Source organism: Drosophila novamexicana, unplaced genomic scaffold (genome assembly GCF_003285875.2).
Source record: "Drosophila novamexicana strain 15010-1031.04,08,12 unplaced genomic scaffold, DnovRS2.1 tig00001089-arrow-arrow-pilon, whole genome shotgun sequence".
NCBI lineage: Eukaryota > Metazoa > Arthropoda > Insecta > Diptera > Drosophilidae > Drosophila > Drosophila novamexicana.
Window position 1 is genome coordinate 405435 of NW_020824841.1, and position 18269 is coordinate 423703.

General features: G+C 38.8%; 2 protein-coding genes across 5 annotated transcripts in view; one reads left to right on the forward strand and one right to left on the reverse strand.

Annotated features, from left to right (window-relative positions):
• The window catches only part of LOC115766263 (rhophilin-2), a 37851-nt gene that overhangs the window by 3953 nt on the left and 15629 nt on the right, over positions 1 to 18269 (reverse strand). Inside the window, exons 1-3 of one of the 4 annotated variants that reach the window (XM_030710124.1) lie at positions 10156 to 10219; positions 1783 to 1899; positions 768 to 895 (exon numbers count right to left, since the gene is read on the reverse strand). In XM_030710124.1, the coding sequence (XP_030565984.1) occupies positions 768 to 895; positions 1783 to 1899; positions 10156 to 10203 (293 nt within the window). In that variant the 5' untranslated portion in view covers positions 10204 to 10219. Of the gene's footprint in view, positions 1 to 767; positions 896 to 957; positions 1048 to 1103; positions 1319 to 1782; positions 1900 to 10155; positions 10220 to 18269 lie in introns of those variants that run through there. The other 3 variants (XM_030710123.1, XM_030710125.1, XM_030710126.1) reach the window with 3 other exon arrangements.
• On the forward strand, positions 12045 to 12771 carry LOC115766264 (putative odorant-binding protein A10). The gene is made up of 2 exons (XM_030710127.1): positions 12045 to 12302; positions 12378 to 12771. Exons 1-2 carry the CDS (start codon positions 12050 to 12052, stop codon positions 12614 to 12616), a joined length of 492 nt encoding a protein of 163 aa, XP_030565987.1. The 5' UTR covers positions 12045 to 12049; the 3' UTR covers positions 12617 to 12771.

Sequence of the window (18269 nt, forward strand, 5' to 3'; positions counted from 1 at the left end):
AAATTTGGTCGTTGATCTCAATCCGGCATGTTACATATAAATAAGTCGGTACGAGTTCTTAAAAATATGTTGATAATCATTAGAATCTTAAAAACTTCCAATTATTTAAGCTCTTTATCTAAATAATACTAATTTATTCCAATTCCTATACTAATTTAATCCAATATCTAATCAACCGAATAACTTAACTATCTATTGCCTATTTCGACGTTTATAAGTATATTTAAATTGGAGCCCATCTTCAATTTTCGTGTGCGCCGAACCCTGGAAGACCCAATCTAACTATAGGCCCATCAATATTGGAGTTCGTAATGTAAGTATATATTTATATATTTTTTTGGGCATTGTGGAAATACATTTTTCTGCTGTTTGTTTCATATTTGTATTTTTGTCAGTTGTGCATTTAATGACGCTTTTTCACTTTCTTTGTTGTTGTTGTTTTTTTGTTTTTTTTTTTGCTGTGATTTCGTTCCACTAGACGGCGCAAAAAGGCGCTTGACCAGAAACTAATGCGCAGAAATTACAGCTGCCCAGCTGGGTAGCGCCCCATAGTTGTTGCATACCCCAAGCCAAACAGCAGAGGGCAACTATAGCGAAAACTAAAGCTACGAATTTCAACATTTGCATGCATAAAAGAAAACAAAAAAAAGAGTACATAAATTGGCATAAAAATATAATAATGGCAACAAATTATTCGGGGAAATGGGCGCAGGTGGATTTTGGGCATCGCAGCGCTTAGTGGAGCAGTTAATCACTAAATCCCTCACCTCTCGCTTTGATAGATCTCCACAGATGAGTTCAGCTCGGCCAGTTGCTCCTTAAGCAGCTGCAAATTGGAATTGACGAAACTCAGCTCCAGAGCGACAGTGTCTCGCAGCTTGCGATTTGTAGTTGCCTGTAAATAATTATAAATTACCAATTACCGAATTATTTGCCCAAGACACAGCCGAACTTAACCTAATAGTTGCCAAATAAGAACCTACTTTCGCTCGATCTATACTGTGGAAATTATATTATATAGTGGAGGATGATAGTGGTACTAATAAGTCCCGAGCTTGGCCAAGTTATCTAAATAAAACTAAGGTTTCCAAACCAGAACCTACTTTTCGAACGATCGTTCAGTCCCACTTTTCCTACGATGTTAATAAGATTTTCCATACGTAGAGGAAGGAAGCATAGTGAAATCCATAAATGCCGAGTTTGCGTAAGATTTCTTGTTAAAAGAAAGACAGCCCTCAGTAAAGTTTCAAGATGATAGCCAGTCAAACGGACATGGTCATATCAACTCGGCTGTTGACGCTGATCTAGAATATATATACTTTACGGGGTCGGAGGTGTCTTCTTCTATGCGTTACACATTTCATGACAAAATTATAATACCTTCTACCGGGGTATAAAAAGAAAGAACAGCTATCGCTAGCGGCGAAGCGAATTAAAGTAAAGCGCATTAAGATATTTTGAAAAACAAGTTTTTTCAAACCAATAATTTATATCTCTATATATAAAACTGTGTTTTCTGACTGACTAAGCTCAGACTTATTTTTAAAGATCTTTGTGAAAATATAGCTGCTACTTGTTTTACATTTTTCCACGGTCGGGAACTGTTTGAGAACGTTACATCTAAAATTGTAAGCATATATACATAACTATATACGCTTAAAACCTTATATATTTCAAATAACAGCTCTGAAGTATGCTAAGAGAATCGGATATGGGTTAAGCGTCTGTGTCTTTTTGGTATAACGGGCATCAAAATCATTTAGACTTAGGGTAGAAACATACCTTGTATAGATTTTCGGCACCAGCGCGCAAGCGCAGCTCCTTGTTAATTTCCTGGTTTAGTTTACAGCGACGACTTTGCAACTTGCCACGACAGGTGGCCGCTCGCGGATCAGAGCCCTATAATAAAGAATAGAATAGTTCGAATGATTATTACGTACAGATGATATGTATAAATGAGACTTGTAAATATCACAAACAACTGAGAAGGTCGGCGCAAGAATAACCACTTTGTCCTTGATCTCGGAATAATTGTTGAAAATTTGCACTTATTATGTCGTAGCTATATTTAGCGATTTTACTTAGGGACTTAATGCGGTACAAGTGTTTGTTACAAAAAAATAAATCGGCTGCTGTTTAAGTAGACCATCTTCTTGTAACGTTCACGAACTTATTCCATTTGTAATTACAACATATCTTTAAAAAACCAGAGGGTTTTTTTCAATGCGTAATTTGCTTGGAACGTGCCCAGCGAACGCAACAAAGTTGATTGACTTATTTACAACACACGTAGGAAGAGCCACAGATATAGAAATAGAACTAGCAGCCGAACCACAAATACTAGAAATGAAAAATGGAGTTGTTGGTTCTTGGAAAGGGTAACTGTTGCAACTGCAACTGGCACTAAAAACCGATGGCACAAAAGATACTTAGTCTACACAGCACAAACAAAAAGAGTTAGTTTTGGAAGCTGACGAAATTTGACAAGTGCTTGGTCAACTTTGAAGTAAAAAAACTAACAGCTGACCGGCTTAATATTGAATATTTTGTTATATAAATAACAAATAACAATCTATATATGGCTCTCAGTTGAATTATTAACAGACTGTGCTATTTGTTCGCAGATTGCAAATTTTGTATTCCCCTTAACTTGTTGGGAATTTCAAGCTTCAAGCAATGCAAGAAAGTAAAATAAAAAGTAAAAGAAGCGATTGCCCATTTAGAGAAATACATGAAATGCAGATGAATAGAAAAAGAATATAGATTTTTCAAAAAACTTTCAAATATTCATTATTCGTTATTCATTATTTCGCTCAGTGTATGGCTAAGCACTTGCAAGTGCATAACAATAACAAAAGCTCAGCGTGTTATCTACAACTTGTGTATGTGTATGTATTGTTATGTGTGTCGATGTGTGTGTGGTGTGTGTGTGTGTGTGTGTGTAAAAGGCCAATGCGCCGGGGCCAACATTGTAAAAGTAGTTGGGCTCGACTCTAAACCTGGCTATGGCTCTGGCTGGGCCATAATTACATTACGTCCACGTACACACACACATAAACACATTCACGTATTTGTACGCCAACGCAGCGTGACACGATCGCAATAATCGTAAACGGAAGTAGGAAGTCATTGTCACGACGCTGCACATTCTGGCTCTGGGGCGTTCTTAATAGGATATGGGGCAGAGGGGATAGAAAAAAATAAAAAAATAAAGAAACAAAAAACCAGCTTAATATGCATTGTCTGTACACCTTTCGTGCCTGATGCTTTCTGCCGACTTAAGCAAACCACTTGAGGTAAGAACATCGAGGTTTCCAGCTCGCTGCTCAAGTTGAGGAGGGTAAAAACAAGTGACATGTCTTAATAAATATACATATATATAAATATGCATACATATGTAAACAGAGTAGGGGCATAAGTGTATACGAAGCATACACGAGAATATAAGTTACAGAAATCTATCAAAATCAGTCTATAGTTATCAAATAAACACCTGAGTATTATTATTATTTGAACATATAATCGCAAATAATGTGATCATGGAGGGCATTAAGCAAAAGTTGTTGAATGGGCAACAAGCTGCGATGAATAAAAGAAATATCGCATATTACAATATAATAGGTGAAAACCGTATTGATTGAGATGAAAGTTGGAATATGTCAAATGATTGATGTAATAAGCCTAAGAAAAAATAACAGAAAACAAACTAAAGAACCGAAAGCTAGTTGAAGACAAAGCAAACTCAAATGAAAACAAAATCTTTAGTGTGGCAAAGATTTAAAGACTAGCTGATCTATGCATTTAGATGTTCTATGCACTGTGACTTGAATAATGCCCCAAAAGATAATGGATTCTTGTTATGCTCGATTTTCTGTTTTTTCGTTGCTTACAATTCCCAACAAGTTAAAGCTACGAAAACGGGAATAGAGCGTTTTCCTAGAGGCAACAGCAAAGTGTGCTGTTGGGTATCTTAGAGTCGGGAATGTGGCTCACTTGTTTCTAGCTGATCAACTCGATGACGTGCATAATTAGCTATGGCAGCCAGGACTGGCCCGTGGCCACCTATGAACTTGGCTTAGAGAGTGCCGCGTGCCCAGGTTAAGGGTTCAACTGCAGATGCGGTTGGACATGTGCAGCTAATGAGCTGACTGGTCTGCTAAGGACTTTTGACAGTCAGAGGCCTGGGAATCCTGTGCTGCACTCGACTCGCTGTTGAGTGTTTGGTCTTTATTATTTGTCGGCAGTGGAGCTGCTGGGCAGGTAAACGAGCCCAGGTGAATGCATTTTCAAATTGTGAGTTTGTGAGTTTGCTTTGTTTTCAGTGTGGCGTGTTCTGCATAATTAAAAGCGACAACGGCGGGGCCGCGAGACTTGGGGCCAAGCCTTGAGCGTAGTTTATGACCGTCTTCGTCTTGGCCATGCGGATTTGGCAGCCCAACGTGGCAACAAATGGCGCCCGCGCTGCAATGCCCAACCGAATGGCTGGACAATGAACCCATCACATCGTGTCGTTCGGAACGGATCGCCATGGGCTTCAGTGGATCGACGTTGAGTCGCCTGGTATTAGACATGCATCAGCATCGCCTGCACGTGCTTGAAAAGTCAATGCACCTGAGCGATAGGCTCCCAGCTGGTGAGGAGGCAGGAGGCGCCAGTCAAGTGTGCAAAATGATTGCATATAAATAATGTGCATACTTTGTATATCTTTGTATACCCATATAAATTGCTGCCCAGATTAATTGATAAACCGATTAACTGGACAAGTGGTTGATCAATTTGGTTTGCGGTTTAAGTTTCGCTTTCAATGAAAATGGGCATTGCTTAAAATCCAAAGCAAACCAAAATTGCCGTGCGCCGCATTTGTAATACGGAGTTACTTAAAACTCGCGGCGCATGCAAATGATACGGATAAAAATCGAGCATCAGCCCCATACATAAATACAAATCAGGGCCCCGTGTTGCCGAATTATGCATGAAAGCGCCCGAAATGGCAATGGGAATTTCAGTTTTCAGACTCAATTTCTGAAAACCTCAATAAGCGAAAGTGTTTTTGTTTTGGGGGACCCAAAAACAGACATACCGTGATTATTTAATAAACGAAAGATCGATAACACAAGCGAAGAGAAAATAATCGATAAAACGATAATGTCAAGACTTGAAAAGACAACTGTTCTTTTACGCGAGTTTGACTTTGACTTTATTCTTCAACCCTATAATGTTTTGTTCAGGGCGACGAGTTGAATCGATCTAGGTAGGTCCTTCTGCATATTATTACACTACGAACGAGCCGAACGAGTTTATCTTACTGCTATCGATATCCATAAGATCGATAGATATTGATTTTTTAACGAGGTTTTTCTAATAATTGGAGATATCAAATTTTGCAAGTATATATCTCGTATAGTACGCTCGACTAGAGAAACGCTAACCCAATCAATAACAATTCAAATATTAACTAAAACCTGTAATGATAACAAAGAATAACAATTAAAGCATTAACTGAAACCCTCAGCGATAACAAAGATCGATAGCAATCAGTAGTTGATAGAACTAATACATCATTCTGCAATTCTGAAACTTAAACTAAATGAGAGGTTTTCTTTAAGTTACAAAATGTTGCCAGCCCTAATAATGTTTTGAGCAATTTTACTTTATCTTCTGCTTCTAGTATTTATTGGCAACTAATTCCATAGAACACCGTGTCGATTTCATGGTAGCCGTTGGCTGTTCATAATTGTGGCAAAGATCAAAGACTCACGACCTCGTTATTATTCTTACTTCATGTTGTTTCATAACGGCCAGCCATGTCTGGCTGCTGATGTAGGGCTTCCGATTCGTTGGTTCATGGAACGTGTCTCGCTTAGTATAAGCCAATATTGGCCCATATTCAAATCAAAGGGTCAAATTTGGTATTTTATCTGTAGCTAACATTTCCAAATCATATTCATGGCATTCATACCTGCTATGTAACACTTTCTAGAGTCCCAACCGCACATTCCGACACCCCGAAAACCTGTTGCTGGTTGTTTTTGTTGTGTTTTGGCTAGTTGTACTTTCACCTGTTTTAGGTCTTTTTTTCGCGTTTCGGCTTAGTGTTATTTGGTTTTATTTTGTTTTACAAATCGGGTTAGAGTCATTAATTAAAAGCACACAGAGGGCGGCGGAGAGAGACATTTTGGACAGCATCTATGCATGTTTTTGTTTTTTTTATTGTTTTGGGGTCTTCTAGTCACAGTTGGACGCCGATTAGCCCAGCAAGCATCAGCGCATTTCTGTCCATCGTTTTCATTGTTGTTCCTAACAACGGCGACCTACTGACTTTGTTATATGACCCGAACCCCAACAGAAATGTTAAGTATAAATGCCCAGAGCGAATTTTTGTATTTACAATGCAAGCAGTTGCCTTTACCCAAAAATATTAATAGTAAACTATAGTATACATCGAGTAAATAAAACTGCACATGAATTTCTCTTGATTAAAGCCCGAATCGTTGGTACACATTTCAGAAACTATATGTAGAAATATTTAAGAAACAAGAGTCTTTCATTAAGACAAAAGCTTGTCCACAAATTGTGACCTGCCACCTAATGTAAAAAGGCACAGTAGAGTTCGACATAGTTGGGGAGCCCTGTGACCAGTACAGGGTAACTGCTTGTGCCATCAGTGGCAATATAAAATTAGCTTTGCAATTTGAACGAGGGCACCATTGTGTTAAGTCAAATTTCTAAGCTGCTAGAGCTAGAGCTTAGAGAATTTGCATAACATTGAACATTGACAACATGTTGCTACAACTTTTTTTTTTTAAGTGATGTAACTGAAAACGTGGTAACAAAAATCCATTGAAAAAAGCTGTAAACAAAAGCCTGTGGCTAGAACATGTTTGACAGTTGACAATTAAAGATGTGCTGGCAAATGAGAGAAGCCAAACTGCAGCTGCTAAATGCCACAGCCAACACCAACAGAAGAACACCAGAAATTTTAGCAACAACAGCAGCAATAGCAGCAGCAGCAACAACCTGTTGCCATAGTGGCTAAGTGACCCACATGTTGCCAGTCGCAAAACTTGTTCACATTCAATAATACAAATCGGTTAAGAGAGAAAGAAAAAGAAAAACAAAAACACGCGCAATAAAAATCAACAGCCACAAAAATGCTCATAAATATGCGTGTTAGAGGCTGCTGCTGTTTGCATATGCAGCAGCAACAGCAGCAGCAACAGCCAGCGGCAACATCCCAGAGCAATAAGCCAAGAGTTATACAGATATATATATAGATATATATATATGTGTGTGTCCATGCATTTAATCGCGCACAGCTCACCTGGGCCTAGCTTAGAGGAATGCCGAACACTTGACAACGGCAACAACTAAAAGCACCGCCAACAGCAACAACAATTCCATCGCACAAGTGTCGAGTTGAGCTGTTGCTGCTGCCTCGTTCTGACTCTTAACTGGTTTTTGAGGTCGTTAGGCAGCAGCAGCGGCAGCAGCAGCAGCAGTAACAACAGCAGCAGCCCCACCAGCAACAGCAACAGCAACAGCTCCACCACCAACCACCAACAGCAGCAGCAGCAACCCGGCAGCATCACCCGTTAGCTGGCCAAGAGCGAGCGGACCCACTGGCTGACTGAGTTGCTCGGCCCGGCTTTGATAACTGTATGCGGCAACAAAAATTCGAGTTTCGGGAAATTGGAACACACATTTTTTGGCTCTTATTGATTTTGGTTCATAGTGAAAATATTTTTTGCGCCAAATGCCAAGTTTGGCAGCCGTTAGGCTCGTTAGACTGGCCCCAATGATGCGGCAATGATAAAAATGCGCTGGGATCGTTGTCTAGCTGGAATAACGGTTTCTTTGGCTGCTGTCCGAATCCCCATTGCCTCATTTGGCGGCACGTGACGCGTCTATTCATTGCACTCACATGGATATGTTGCCAAAAACCAACTAAAAGGAATAAATGCAGTTTATACCCCGCATAAACACAACGAAGATGCTGTGAAGCAGAGTTTTACAAATTTACGGACTCAGTCCTGAATCTCTCTCTTAGAATCGCAGAGTAGCGATTCAGAAGATATTTTGATGATATACTCAAGCCTAGCACATATGTAGGTCTCTTATTATCAACACCCAAAAGCTTTTCTCACTCCCTAAGCAAAGCTTCTTTTCAATCTGTCAAATTGAAAAGCCATTTCTCTAAGTGGGGAGACAGCAAAGCGATAGAAGAGCGATAGGCATCACTCACTTGATTCACACCCCACACTCTAATCTCGCTTATTTCACACCTTAATACAGGATATTTCCTAGTCTCAACTAGCGTATTCTTCTTTGTTATCATGTCAAAGTGCCATAAATTTGTTTAGACCCCAGAGTCTATTTCCTGTTACCAAATATAGAAGTCAAGTATTCACAAATTTGGAGAAACGCTTCAAGAATAATTGATTTGCTGCAACGATACAAACAAAATAACTAGCTTACAATGTAAAACAAAACAAAAAAAACGCAAGCTGTTGTTGATTTATTCGCCAAAAACAATAAAAAACAAAATTGTTGTTGACAACGAAACAAGTCTGAGGTAGTCTGCGACGTAGTTCCCAGTGGGCGCATCATCGCATCATTAAATAATTAACTGCTAATGACATGACGTGCTACGTGGATGAATGAATGCAAATTGTTTGCAGCTTAAATGGTCAACAATAATGGCTAAATTGCCGAATTAAAGCTAAACAGCCAACTACAAGCACAGCGAGGGGCACAGATAGTATAGTTCCAGATACAAATACGGATACATTTACAGCTTTTGCTGTTGCTCTATAGAGCTATAGCTATAGCTATAGATACACATACAGCACTTATTTAGAGTGGTCTACACATGCCAGCTCTGATTGACGCCAATTTAGCAGCGGCCAATTGTCGATGTTTGTTGTTGTTGTTGCGACTGTTCTAATCACATGATGCCAAAAAAAAATGGTGAAAAAATGGGAAAAAAATTTAACCAATTTTGCTGGAAAATGTACTGGAAAATTGGCATTGCCATAAGTATTCGAGTGAGTTACTCGTAAATACCTTGGCATGTTTTTCGCCCCTGTTGATTTTCCCACATTTGAGTCCAAGCTAACCGTGTAGCTCATCAAATCACGTATAACCCTCCGCTCCCACCCTGACACCAGCCCAGATAGTTGTGGGCGCTATAGAAGCCCCAACTCAGAATATGTACAAACCTTTTTTAATGGACGCTGATAAACTACGGAATACCCATTAAAACTGTGTCGTGTTAAGCACAGAAGACAATTTTGACACGCAAAAAAATTATCATAAAGTTTTTTTTGTTTGGCAATTCAGGAAATTGGTGAATTTGAAATGCTACTAAAAAGCTGAATTGAAAATTGAACATCTATATTTATTTATATTTATATTTTCATTTTTACTCCAATTCAATTGTACATGCTAAAATTCTCAATTGGTTTTAGCAGATATTCAATCAAGTTTTCTCCAGCATGCAGGCTGTTATTAAGTAGCATCTAACATGCCCTGTCTTTGGCTTTGACGGGGTATATTTATTAGCTAGAACCAGGTAGAGAGTCGGCAGCTTGAGTGGCATGCCTTGTGGCCGCAAGCGATGCGCCACCGAGCATTCCAATGTGAGAATTCTTATGGCTTTGGACTTTGAATGTAAGCCAAGCGCTTTATTTGCATTCAAACTTAAATTAAATACAAACACAAATATAAGTCTGTGTTTGTGTGTGTGTGTATCCAATGGCGGCAAATGTCAAAACTCGCAGCTGCCATAAATAAGAATTGTGTGCGAGTACCCGAACTCGAAGTCGAACTCAAGTATTTGTTGGTTCATCACGTAGGTGGGCACATTTGCAATATTCACGTTCCGCATATTTGGTCGACGTCGACGTCGACATCTTTTATCCAACTAACTTGTCTGCCAGCACTGCCCATGGCAGTCCATAGTTATAGCCAACTAACTAACTATTCAATTAAGAGCACCTACATCAAACCTGATCAAGCCAAATATTCAAAGATCTGCCAAACGCACGTGTGGCCACTTCTGTGTGTGTGTGTGGGTGGACACATTAATACCACTTAATATAATAGCACTTATTATACTAAATAGTTAATACTTAAAGTTTTTTAGCCACTGCTTACCATTTGCTCCAATTTCAGCAAATACGATAAAGGCGATTTGCAAGTCATTTTATTTATTTGACTTGTGAATTTAACAGCACATAACAAAAAAAAATATATAAATAAAAAGTTAACACAATAAATAACTTTAAATATCGTATTGGAAATCAACAACAATTTGATTTAATTCAGCAAATTTTGATTGTACACGAAACTATTCATTGAATACACGTAGTTTTAAATTGAATATGTATGAAAGAATTCATATGCATGACACTAAACAAAAAAATAAATAAATAAAAGCACGTTGCAGTCGATTGTGACCGACTCCGCGATACTCTATTCACGGATACGAATACTCTGTTGTCCATTAAATGAGTAGAAAAGAGACTTGTTGATTATTTTGTGGCTGACTCTAAAACTTTCAACACAAAACAGTGACTGCAAAACTGAGAATATATAAATATTGAGATTTCAATATTTTTGCATCTGTCTTGATGTCTTCTAGCAAGTTGGAAGTTGTAGAATTTTGACCTTTAAAACAAAAGTAAGCTCATTTAAATTTTAGATTATTTACTTCTTTTTAAGAAATATTCTCCTATTCAAAAAAGAAGATAGGAACAATTTGCATAACAATCAGATTTAAAAAAAAGTAGATAAACATTTGGTTGTGTCCATGTTTCAAGTTCCTGCACTAGCTAATAAAACACAGAGTATTATGCAAGTCGGACAATGTACAAAATCAATAGTCTTTTGTTCATTTAGTGAATCCATTTGTCAACAAAAATATAATTGAAAAACCAAAGCATATTGAATTTGTGAGCTGACCTTCAGCACTTGTACTATATACATACGAATTGTTGCATTACAAGTGGGTCAACTTAAATTGCGAATGCATTTTATAAAATTCTCAGGTTCACAGTCTTTGCCACACTCACACACACACATACACAAATGACTTTAGAGATGTATTTTAGAGAAAAACACTCGCGCGGCGCTTAAAACACGTCCGCAATCCGCGAGTTACAAACAAGAACAATTCTTGGCCAGTCTTAGCCATTGGTAATAGTCCAAAGAGTCAGCTGAACGCTGCATGTTCTATTCTGAGATAAATACACAGTCGGAGAAAGACACACAGAGAAATAGTGAGAGAAACAGAGAGAGAGAGGGAGAGGGAGAGAGAGTGGGAGCGGGAGAGAGAAAGAGCTGCAGCTGCTGTCAGTTTGAAATGGGCAAAATCTGTGACCTGGTCAGGTGGCTTTTTGTTCCATCAGCTGCTGCTGCTGGCCCCAAACTTGGCGCAGACTGGCACACACACGCAAACACACACACTCGGACCTAAATAGAAATGTGTGTATTTATGCTAATGAAGTAGCAAAATGAAAGCCGCAGCCAAAACTGAACAGAACAGTCGACTCATTTGTGGCTGCAAAACGATATCAGAAATCTGTGCCAAGTGCAGGTGCCTCAAGTGGGCCGGACCAATCCTTAGCTGCTGCTGTTGCTGCTGCCAAGTTCAATGGCCAGGCGGGCGGAAGTGCTAAGTCACAAGATTCACACAAGAATCACACAAACTCGCAGAATGCCAGTTGTGGAGTTTTTACAGTTAAAATGCTTTACACGCTGTCATCCAGTGGCCAAGAGGCATGGCTTCCTTTTGGCCACGTCGCATGTAGTTGCTGACGCGGCTGCTGTGGCAGTTGCAGCTTGAAATCGTTGGCAATCATAATTCAATTCAATTAAATTGAGTTAATTTGGCGCGCAATTTGGCCGCCTCATGGGCCGCTTAAATTGTCCAGAGACACGCACATCATGCGCAACTGGACCTGCATTCAATACACACCACAAACTGAGCTATAAAAGCTGCAGCTTCTATGGCAATCGATATCAAACGAGTCACATCAACGTTTTGGCCATGTTCCGTTTCAATTTAAGTCAGCTGCTGCTGCTGCTCTTGCCGCTGCTGTTGGCGGTACTCTGCCGTGCCCATCCGCCGGCAACCACCGCGATGCCAGCGGCACTAATTGAGGCGCCGGGTGGTGTCTATGACAACAAATTTGATAATGTGGATATAGATGAGATACTCAGCCAGGAGCGGCTGCTTAACAACTATATCAAGTGTCTGGAAAGTATGGGACCCTGCACGGCTGATGCCAAAATGCTAAAAGGTAAGCGCAACATACACTTGTTGCAGTTCCCATACGGCTGACACATGCAACAACAACAACAATAACAATTTACAGAAATCCTGCCCGATGCCATGATGACGGACTGCGTCAAATGCACCGACAAGCAAAAATATGGCGCCGAGAAGGTAACACGCCATCTGATCGATAACCGCCCCGAAGATTGGCAGCGCTTGGAGAAAATCTACGATCCGCAGGCAACCTATCGCATGAAGTACGAGGAAACCAAGACCGCCAATGGCAAAAGGTCGAACGTTGAGCTTGAAGCCTTGGATCAGGCTCAGGGCGATTCCTAACTGCACACAAATTGGAAATAATTCCAAATACAGTAGTCGCACCGATAAACAAGTCTAGTGAACACCTGTATGCACATATATAAATATATATACACATGCATCGTTTTTTTTTCCGCACTTAAATAAAGCATACTCCACAAAAGCAATCCAATCGCTGCTGCTTACCAAATGTTCATTTAAAATCAACCCAGGTTTGAACCTGAACCGGTTCGATCCCGCAATCCTAAAATATTTCTAACTGTCAACCGAGTTTTATTGCAAACCAGTAGTTGCCTGAAATGAACTGAACCATATTTACTTTGCTTCCAAAATTCTAAACCGAAAGGCAGTTCATTTGAGCCGTGAACCGAGCCAGTGACATATTTGTTTTGGCTTTCCAGCTCTGCTTCACATATTTAATTATTCATTGTCTTGATTGGTGGAACTAATGCATTTTTTAACACTCAGTTCGCAAAACGTTTTTAAAGCGACAAAACAATAGACTTGCGTACAAAACCATTTCACACAATTTAGCAAATGTTTATTTTTGTATTGTTTTTATTATTTTTTTTTTTTTGTTTGTAATGAAAAATACAACATCTACATGTGAAATTCGTTGGCATGTTCTTAATGACAACGTTTTCATATTTTTTTCAACTTAATTTAATCCACAATTTGGCACGAAACGAAAATCTTAAAGATGCTCAATGAGCTCATTTTAAAGATAATTTGTAGGTAATCAACCATTTTTATTGCGTGTTGTCGAGTTTTTTAAATAGATTTATCGATGCTAAGCAAAGATATTTATAGATGTTTTATGTTTCAAAGCTTTCTATTTCAATTTGAGTGGGGATTTTTATAATGCAAACTAGAACTTTTTTCGTTGCCATCAATTTAATCGATAAGTGCCTTTGATTCGATGTTTATCGACTTCCTTTAAATTTCAGAGATTTTTATTTTAATTTTACTGTGAGTTTTTGTGCCTTTGATTTGATATTTATCGATTGTCTCAACACTTCAATGTTTACTATTTCATTTAATGCAAATAAATCAAAAACTTTTTTCTCGTTGACATCAATATAATCGATATGTTCCGTTGATTTGATATTTATCGATTCTGGCAACATTTCATAGTATTTTCTTGCACTTATTATTTCAGCAAACAAATCGGTATGGCCTGTAATTCGATATTTATCGATTGTTTCAACATGTCAAAGTTTCTTATTTCATTTAATGCAAACAAATCAAGAACTTTTTTCTCGTAGCCTCAAATATAATTTGTATGTGCCCTTGATTCTACGGGCAACTGATTTCCTCTTAATATGAGAAAAGTATTATTAATCAATTGTACCTGAACATTGATCAATTTATGACTTAACTTACAAGCTACCAAATTACTTTATTTAATATACTTTAACTGCTACATACAAAAATTGTGATAGCATCGATGTATAAATAAATAAATTTCTGTCTATAAATATGGGATAAATAATAACACAATTCTACTCAAGAAAACTGATTAAAAATGTGCCTTAAAAACGGCGGATATGGTACCTAGTGTGGAATGTTATTGTTTGTATGTGTGTTGAGTATATTTTTTATATACCCACAAGTGTGCACAGACGAACAGATTGTTATCGCGGGCCCATCTTTAGTTTTTATTGTGGCACAAAAGTCGACGCACCGCATCATCAACAACAACAACATCAACAGCGACAGCGGCAACCACATCATCATTATCATAAATTCCGTCAACACACCCACAATCCAACGGCCGCTGTAAGCACCAGCGCAATGCGACATCTGGCCAAAAAAAAAAGGTGTGGCCCCCAAACATACATACGATGCGTTCCAAACAATTCGCATCAGTTATTTATATATATATATTTTTTCTGGCAGCCTCCAGTTATTCAATTGTGTGGCAACCAGCGGGCAACTCACAGTGGCAACTCAATTGTTAAATGGTCAAGAGAGACGCCACAAAGTTGAACGAACCCGCAACTTGGCGCTCAACTTCGATGCGATGCGATGCGATTTGGTTCGGTTTGGTTTTGGTTTTGTTTTGGTTTGGCATTGTGTTTGGTTTTGGCTTTGGTTTTGGTTTGGTTCGGTTTGGCCTGGCTTGGCTTGGCTTGTGAGCCGCTCCGTTTGGGAACATGCCCGCCGCATTGGCAGCCAGACTTCCGGTTTCATTTCATTTAGTCGTAAACACGGCTATAGGGCTACGATTCAAACGATTCCCAAAGCAGAGGCAAAACAGTTGAAGTTGATTCATTTGGCTTTCAGCTCAAAATCATTTGTCTGCTCGCCCTGTTGCCAGTTGGCGTCGCTGCATCGCTTTGCGGTGGGCTGCGCTCGGCTTTGGCTGTCAATCAAATTTGTTGATGGTTTTCCGTTTGTCTTTGACTGCAATCCCATTTCCCATGAATGTTGCCGTTGTTGTTACTGCTGCTGCTGCTGCAGCTACAGTTGCCTGCCAATGCAAAGCTGTGGCATTTTTAAGCTTCTAAAGTAGCTCAGTCTTTCCGGCCATTGCACATTGGCGCAAACTCATGGTAAAGCTAATCGAAAAGTCGAAATGAAATTAATTTCATTTTACATAATATCGTTTTATTTAATAATATCGTTTTATTTAATTACCTTGATTTATTTCTAATAATAAATAATAGCATTTATTAAATATTTTTTTAATTCCAGAGTTTAAGAGATATTTGCGTGTTTATATTAATTATTAATTAATATCAAGCTTCGCATTTCTTAATTCCTCCTCGATTCAAAACTGAGGTTTGATTAGAAAAACACATATTTAGTAATTTAATCGGCAGAGTACGACATGATTGGTTAACCTTAAAAGTTCTTAAATTGAAATGCCAAACAAATAACATGTCGATACATTTCCTTCACCTTGAGCTCATAGCACAATAGATCCGGAAGACGTAATGCTAGGTTCTTCAATAATATCACTTCGAGATTCCATATCTACGAAAAGATTGTCGCACAGACAAGTGCTTTAAAATGTGCTAGAATGTTTGTCTCACTTCAATTGTCAATTCCGTTTTGATGCATGTCCTTGAACGTTATGGTGACTGCGTTGCTTTGCTGTAAAATCAACGCACCACTGTAAGCGAGATGCGTAACACCGGCTAATTACGCAAGACACAAGACCATTTAGTTCTACTAACTAACTATAAAGCAATCATTATACGATTTGCCATCATGTGGCAAACATACGAGTTTCCTGCCAGTCAGAATAAGGGGAAGCATCTAGCAATAGGGGTCTCGATTGTTCGCCTTAAAGCGGGATCTTCGACTAGCCTTATTTAACTGAATATGTGTATATGCATGTGTGTATGGTAAAGACGCCTTTTGGATGAATGACCTCGACCCGCCGCAGCGTTGACTTGAACGGCTTCACAGCACGAGGAATTACACACACAAGCAAACACACTAAAATATTCAGGTGCGTTGACTTGGCTAATAAATATGACACATGATTACGGGGCGGAGCTGAAAGACGGACAGTCCGACTGCCCGGACTGCAAAGGCAGATACCCTGTTTTGTTGCCCGTATCCATGTCCACGTTATAATTTGTCTTACCAATTTAATGTTGTTCTTGTTGTTGTTATTGTCATTTGGTTTTTGTTGTTGTTTTTACGCCCTGTCCCTCGAGTGTTTTTGCAATTTGCATGCCTGAAACTCGAATTTAAATAATAATAATTATGTGGCGTGTAACGCGCTTGACAAGAGACAAATGTCAAAAACATAGACCTCCAGTTACCACCAGTACCAACCAGTAAATAATCCGCCCGTCCCGTCCGCTACCCTGCCCCGGGCCGAACCGTTTAGCAACTGTTACGAAAATGTTGTCAAAAAGAAAATGTCATTGTCAACGGGTCGCAGCGTTTAATAGATAAATTATATAATTATGAGTTTCTTTGTTTTTTTTTATATGTATACATCTATTTTTTTTTTTTTTTTTTTTTTTTGAGGCATTGCATGCAACACCTCGTATGCGGCTACCCCAGCTACAACGTGGTGCCCCTTTTGCCACTTGCCACTTGCTGCTTTCCACTTGCTGGTGGCTGCTTGCCGCTTGCCACGGTCGAGTGAACGCCTCAAAGTGCACGAATGGCGACACTTTAGCGTTAGTTTGTCTCATTTGCATTTGGCTTCAAGTTCAGTTAATGTTCAACTGCTGCCGCTTCAGTTGCTGCCAATTGCCGCTGAGTTGATTGACTGTCATCGGCTGATTGGATTTCCTGTGAAGCGCGCGACGCTGACCGCTTATTAGCCATGGGTAAATTATTAACTTCCTTTTGGCTTGCCGCATATCATTTGCCTTCGCCCCGTTCCGGCCCAGCCCGGCGCGGCCCGGCTAATTGTTAAAAGGAAAAGGAAAGCAAATGCCAGCTTAGAGCGCAGCTCTCGATAATTGCCAGGTTGGTATACTCGGTAACTCGGACCGGTTTGGTTTGCTAGCCAAACGGCTCAAAAGTTAGCCTAGAACCTTAGTGCGGCTTTCAGACCAACACACACACACACACAAGTGCCTCATATCTTAACTGGGCTCGTTGCCACTGACACACTTGAGTTGGGCAAATGTGGCCAAAACTATGCTACGATTAGCCATCCAGCTGGCCCAGCTGACTGGGTCAAGGCCCCAAGACGCGGCATATTGATAATTACGTATTATTTTTATAGAAATTAGTATTAGCCAAATTCTCAATTAAGGCACTTTGATTTACTTGCTTGATTTAGGAACTTATTTCCATATATGTATGAGGATACCCACATATATGCATGCAAATCTATATATAATAAATAATGCATTATTAAGTTTATTAGATTGCCAATAGAACACATAAAACACATATATTTATAAATTGATTATAAACAAGGCATTAAAGCCTTTTCAGCTTATTTGCATTAATGAGAATCGCGTAGAAGAACAACACAAGTTAATCTTTAAGTAAAAATTGCATGTGGTATTCTTACAATTGCATAAAAATTGGCTTATATTTAAATTATATACGAAACTGTTCATGTCTTTCAAATAATTATTAGCACCTCAACAATTGTAGTTAGTATTTTTAACGCGCGCATGTAAAATATGATTTAAAAATTGATTCAAAATCTTAACTCCCAATCACAGTCTATAATGAATCCACAACACAAATTGCATTGTTAAAAGCTTAAACCGAAAAGTTTTTACGAATCAGCGCTACTTTTTAATCGTAAATCATATTCTAGTTCATATCCCACAACTCAATTACTCAAAAGAATTTGAACAGCATTTTTTCTGAATCCATCTAATTATGAAAACTGTTTTTGAAGGCGATTAAATTATCCGCGCATTCAAAGACTTCATTTCGATAATGAACTTTATATCTAAAAAGTGTATTTTATAGTATTTAAGAAAACAGATCTTATACTTAAAAACCAGCTGACATTGAATCCAACCGCACTCATTTGAAAAAAAAAAAAAACTTGAATATTTCTACATTTCTGAAGAAATTAAAGGTAAGCTCATAGTTTAAAGTACTTACTATATTTGATACATATTTTAGTGAACAGCATTTAGCGAACGTTTCTTAATTTAAATCTCTGAGCTGTTGTGACCTACAATAAGCCAGAGATTTTCATAATCGTTTGCTAAAGTTTGTGGCGTTGTTT

Bases quoted from the DNA above. Each gene is read 5' to 3' on its own strand.
- LOC115766264 (XM_030710127.1), top strand. From the start codon at position 12,050: ATGTTCCGTTTCAATTTAAGTCAGCTGCTGCTGCTGCTCTTGCCGCTG. The intron at 12,303-12,377 runs GTAAGCGCAACA...AACAATTTACAG, and splicing joins TGATGCCAAAATGCTAAAAG to AAATCCTGCCCGATGCCATG.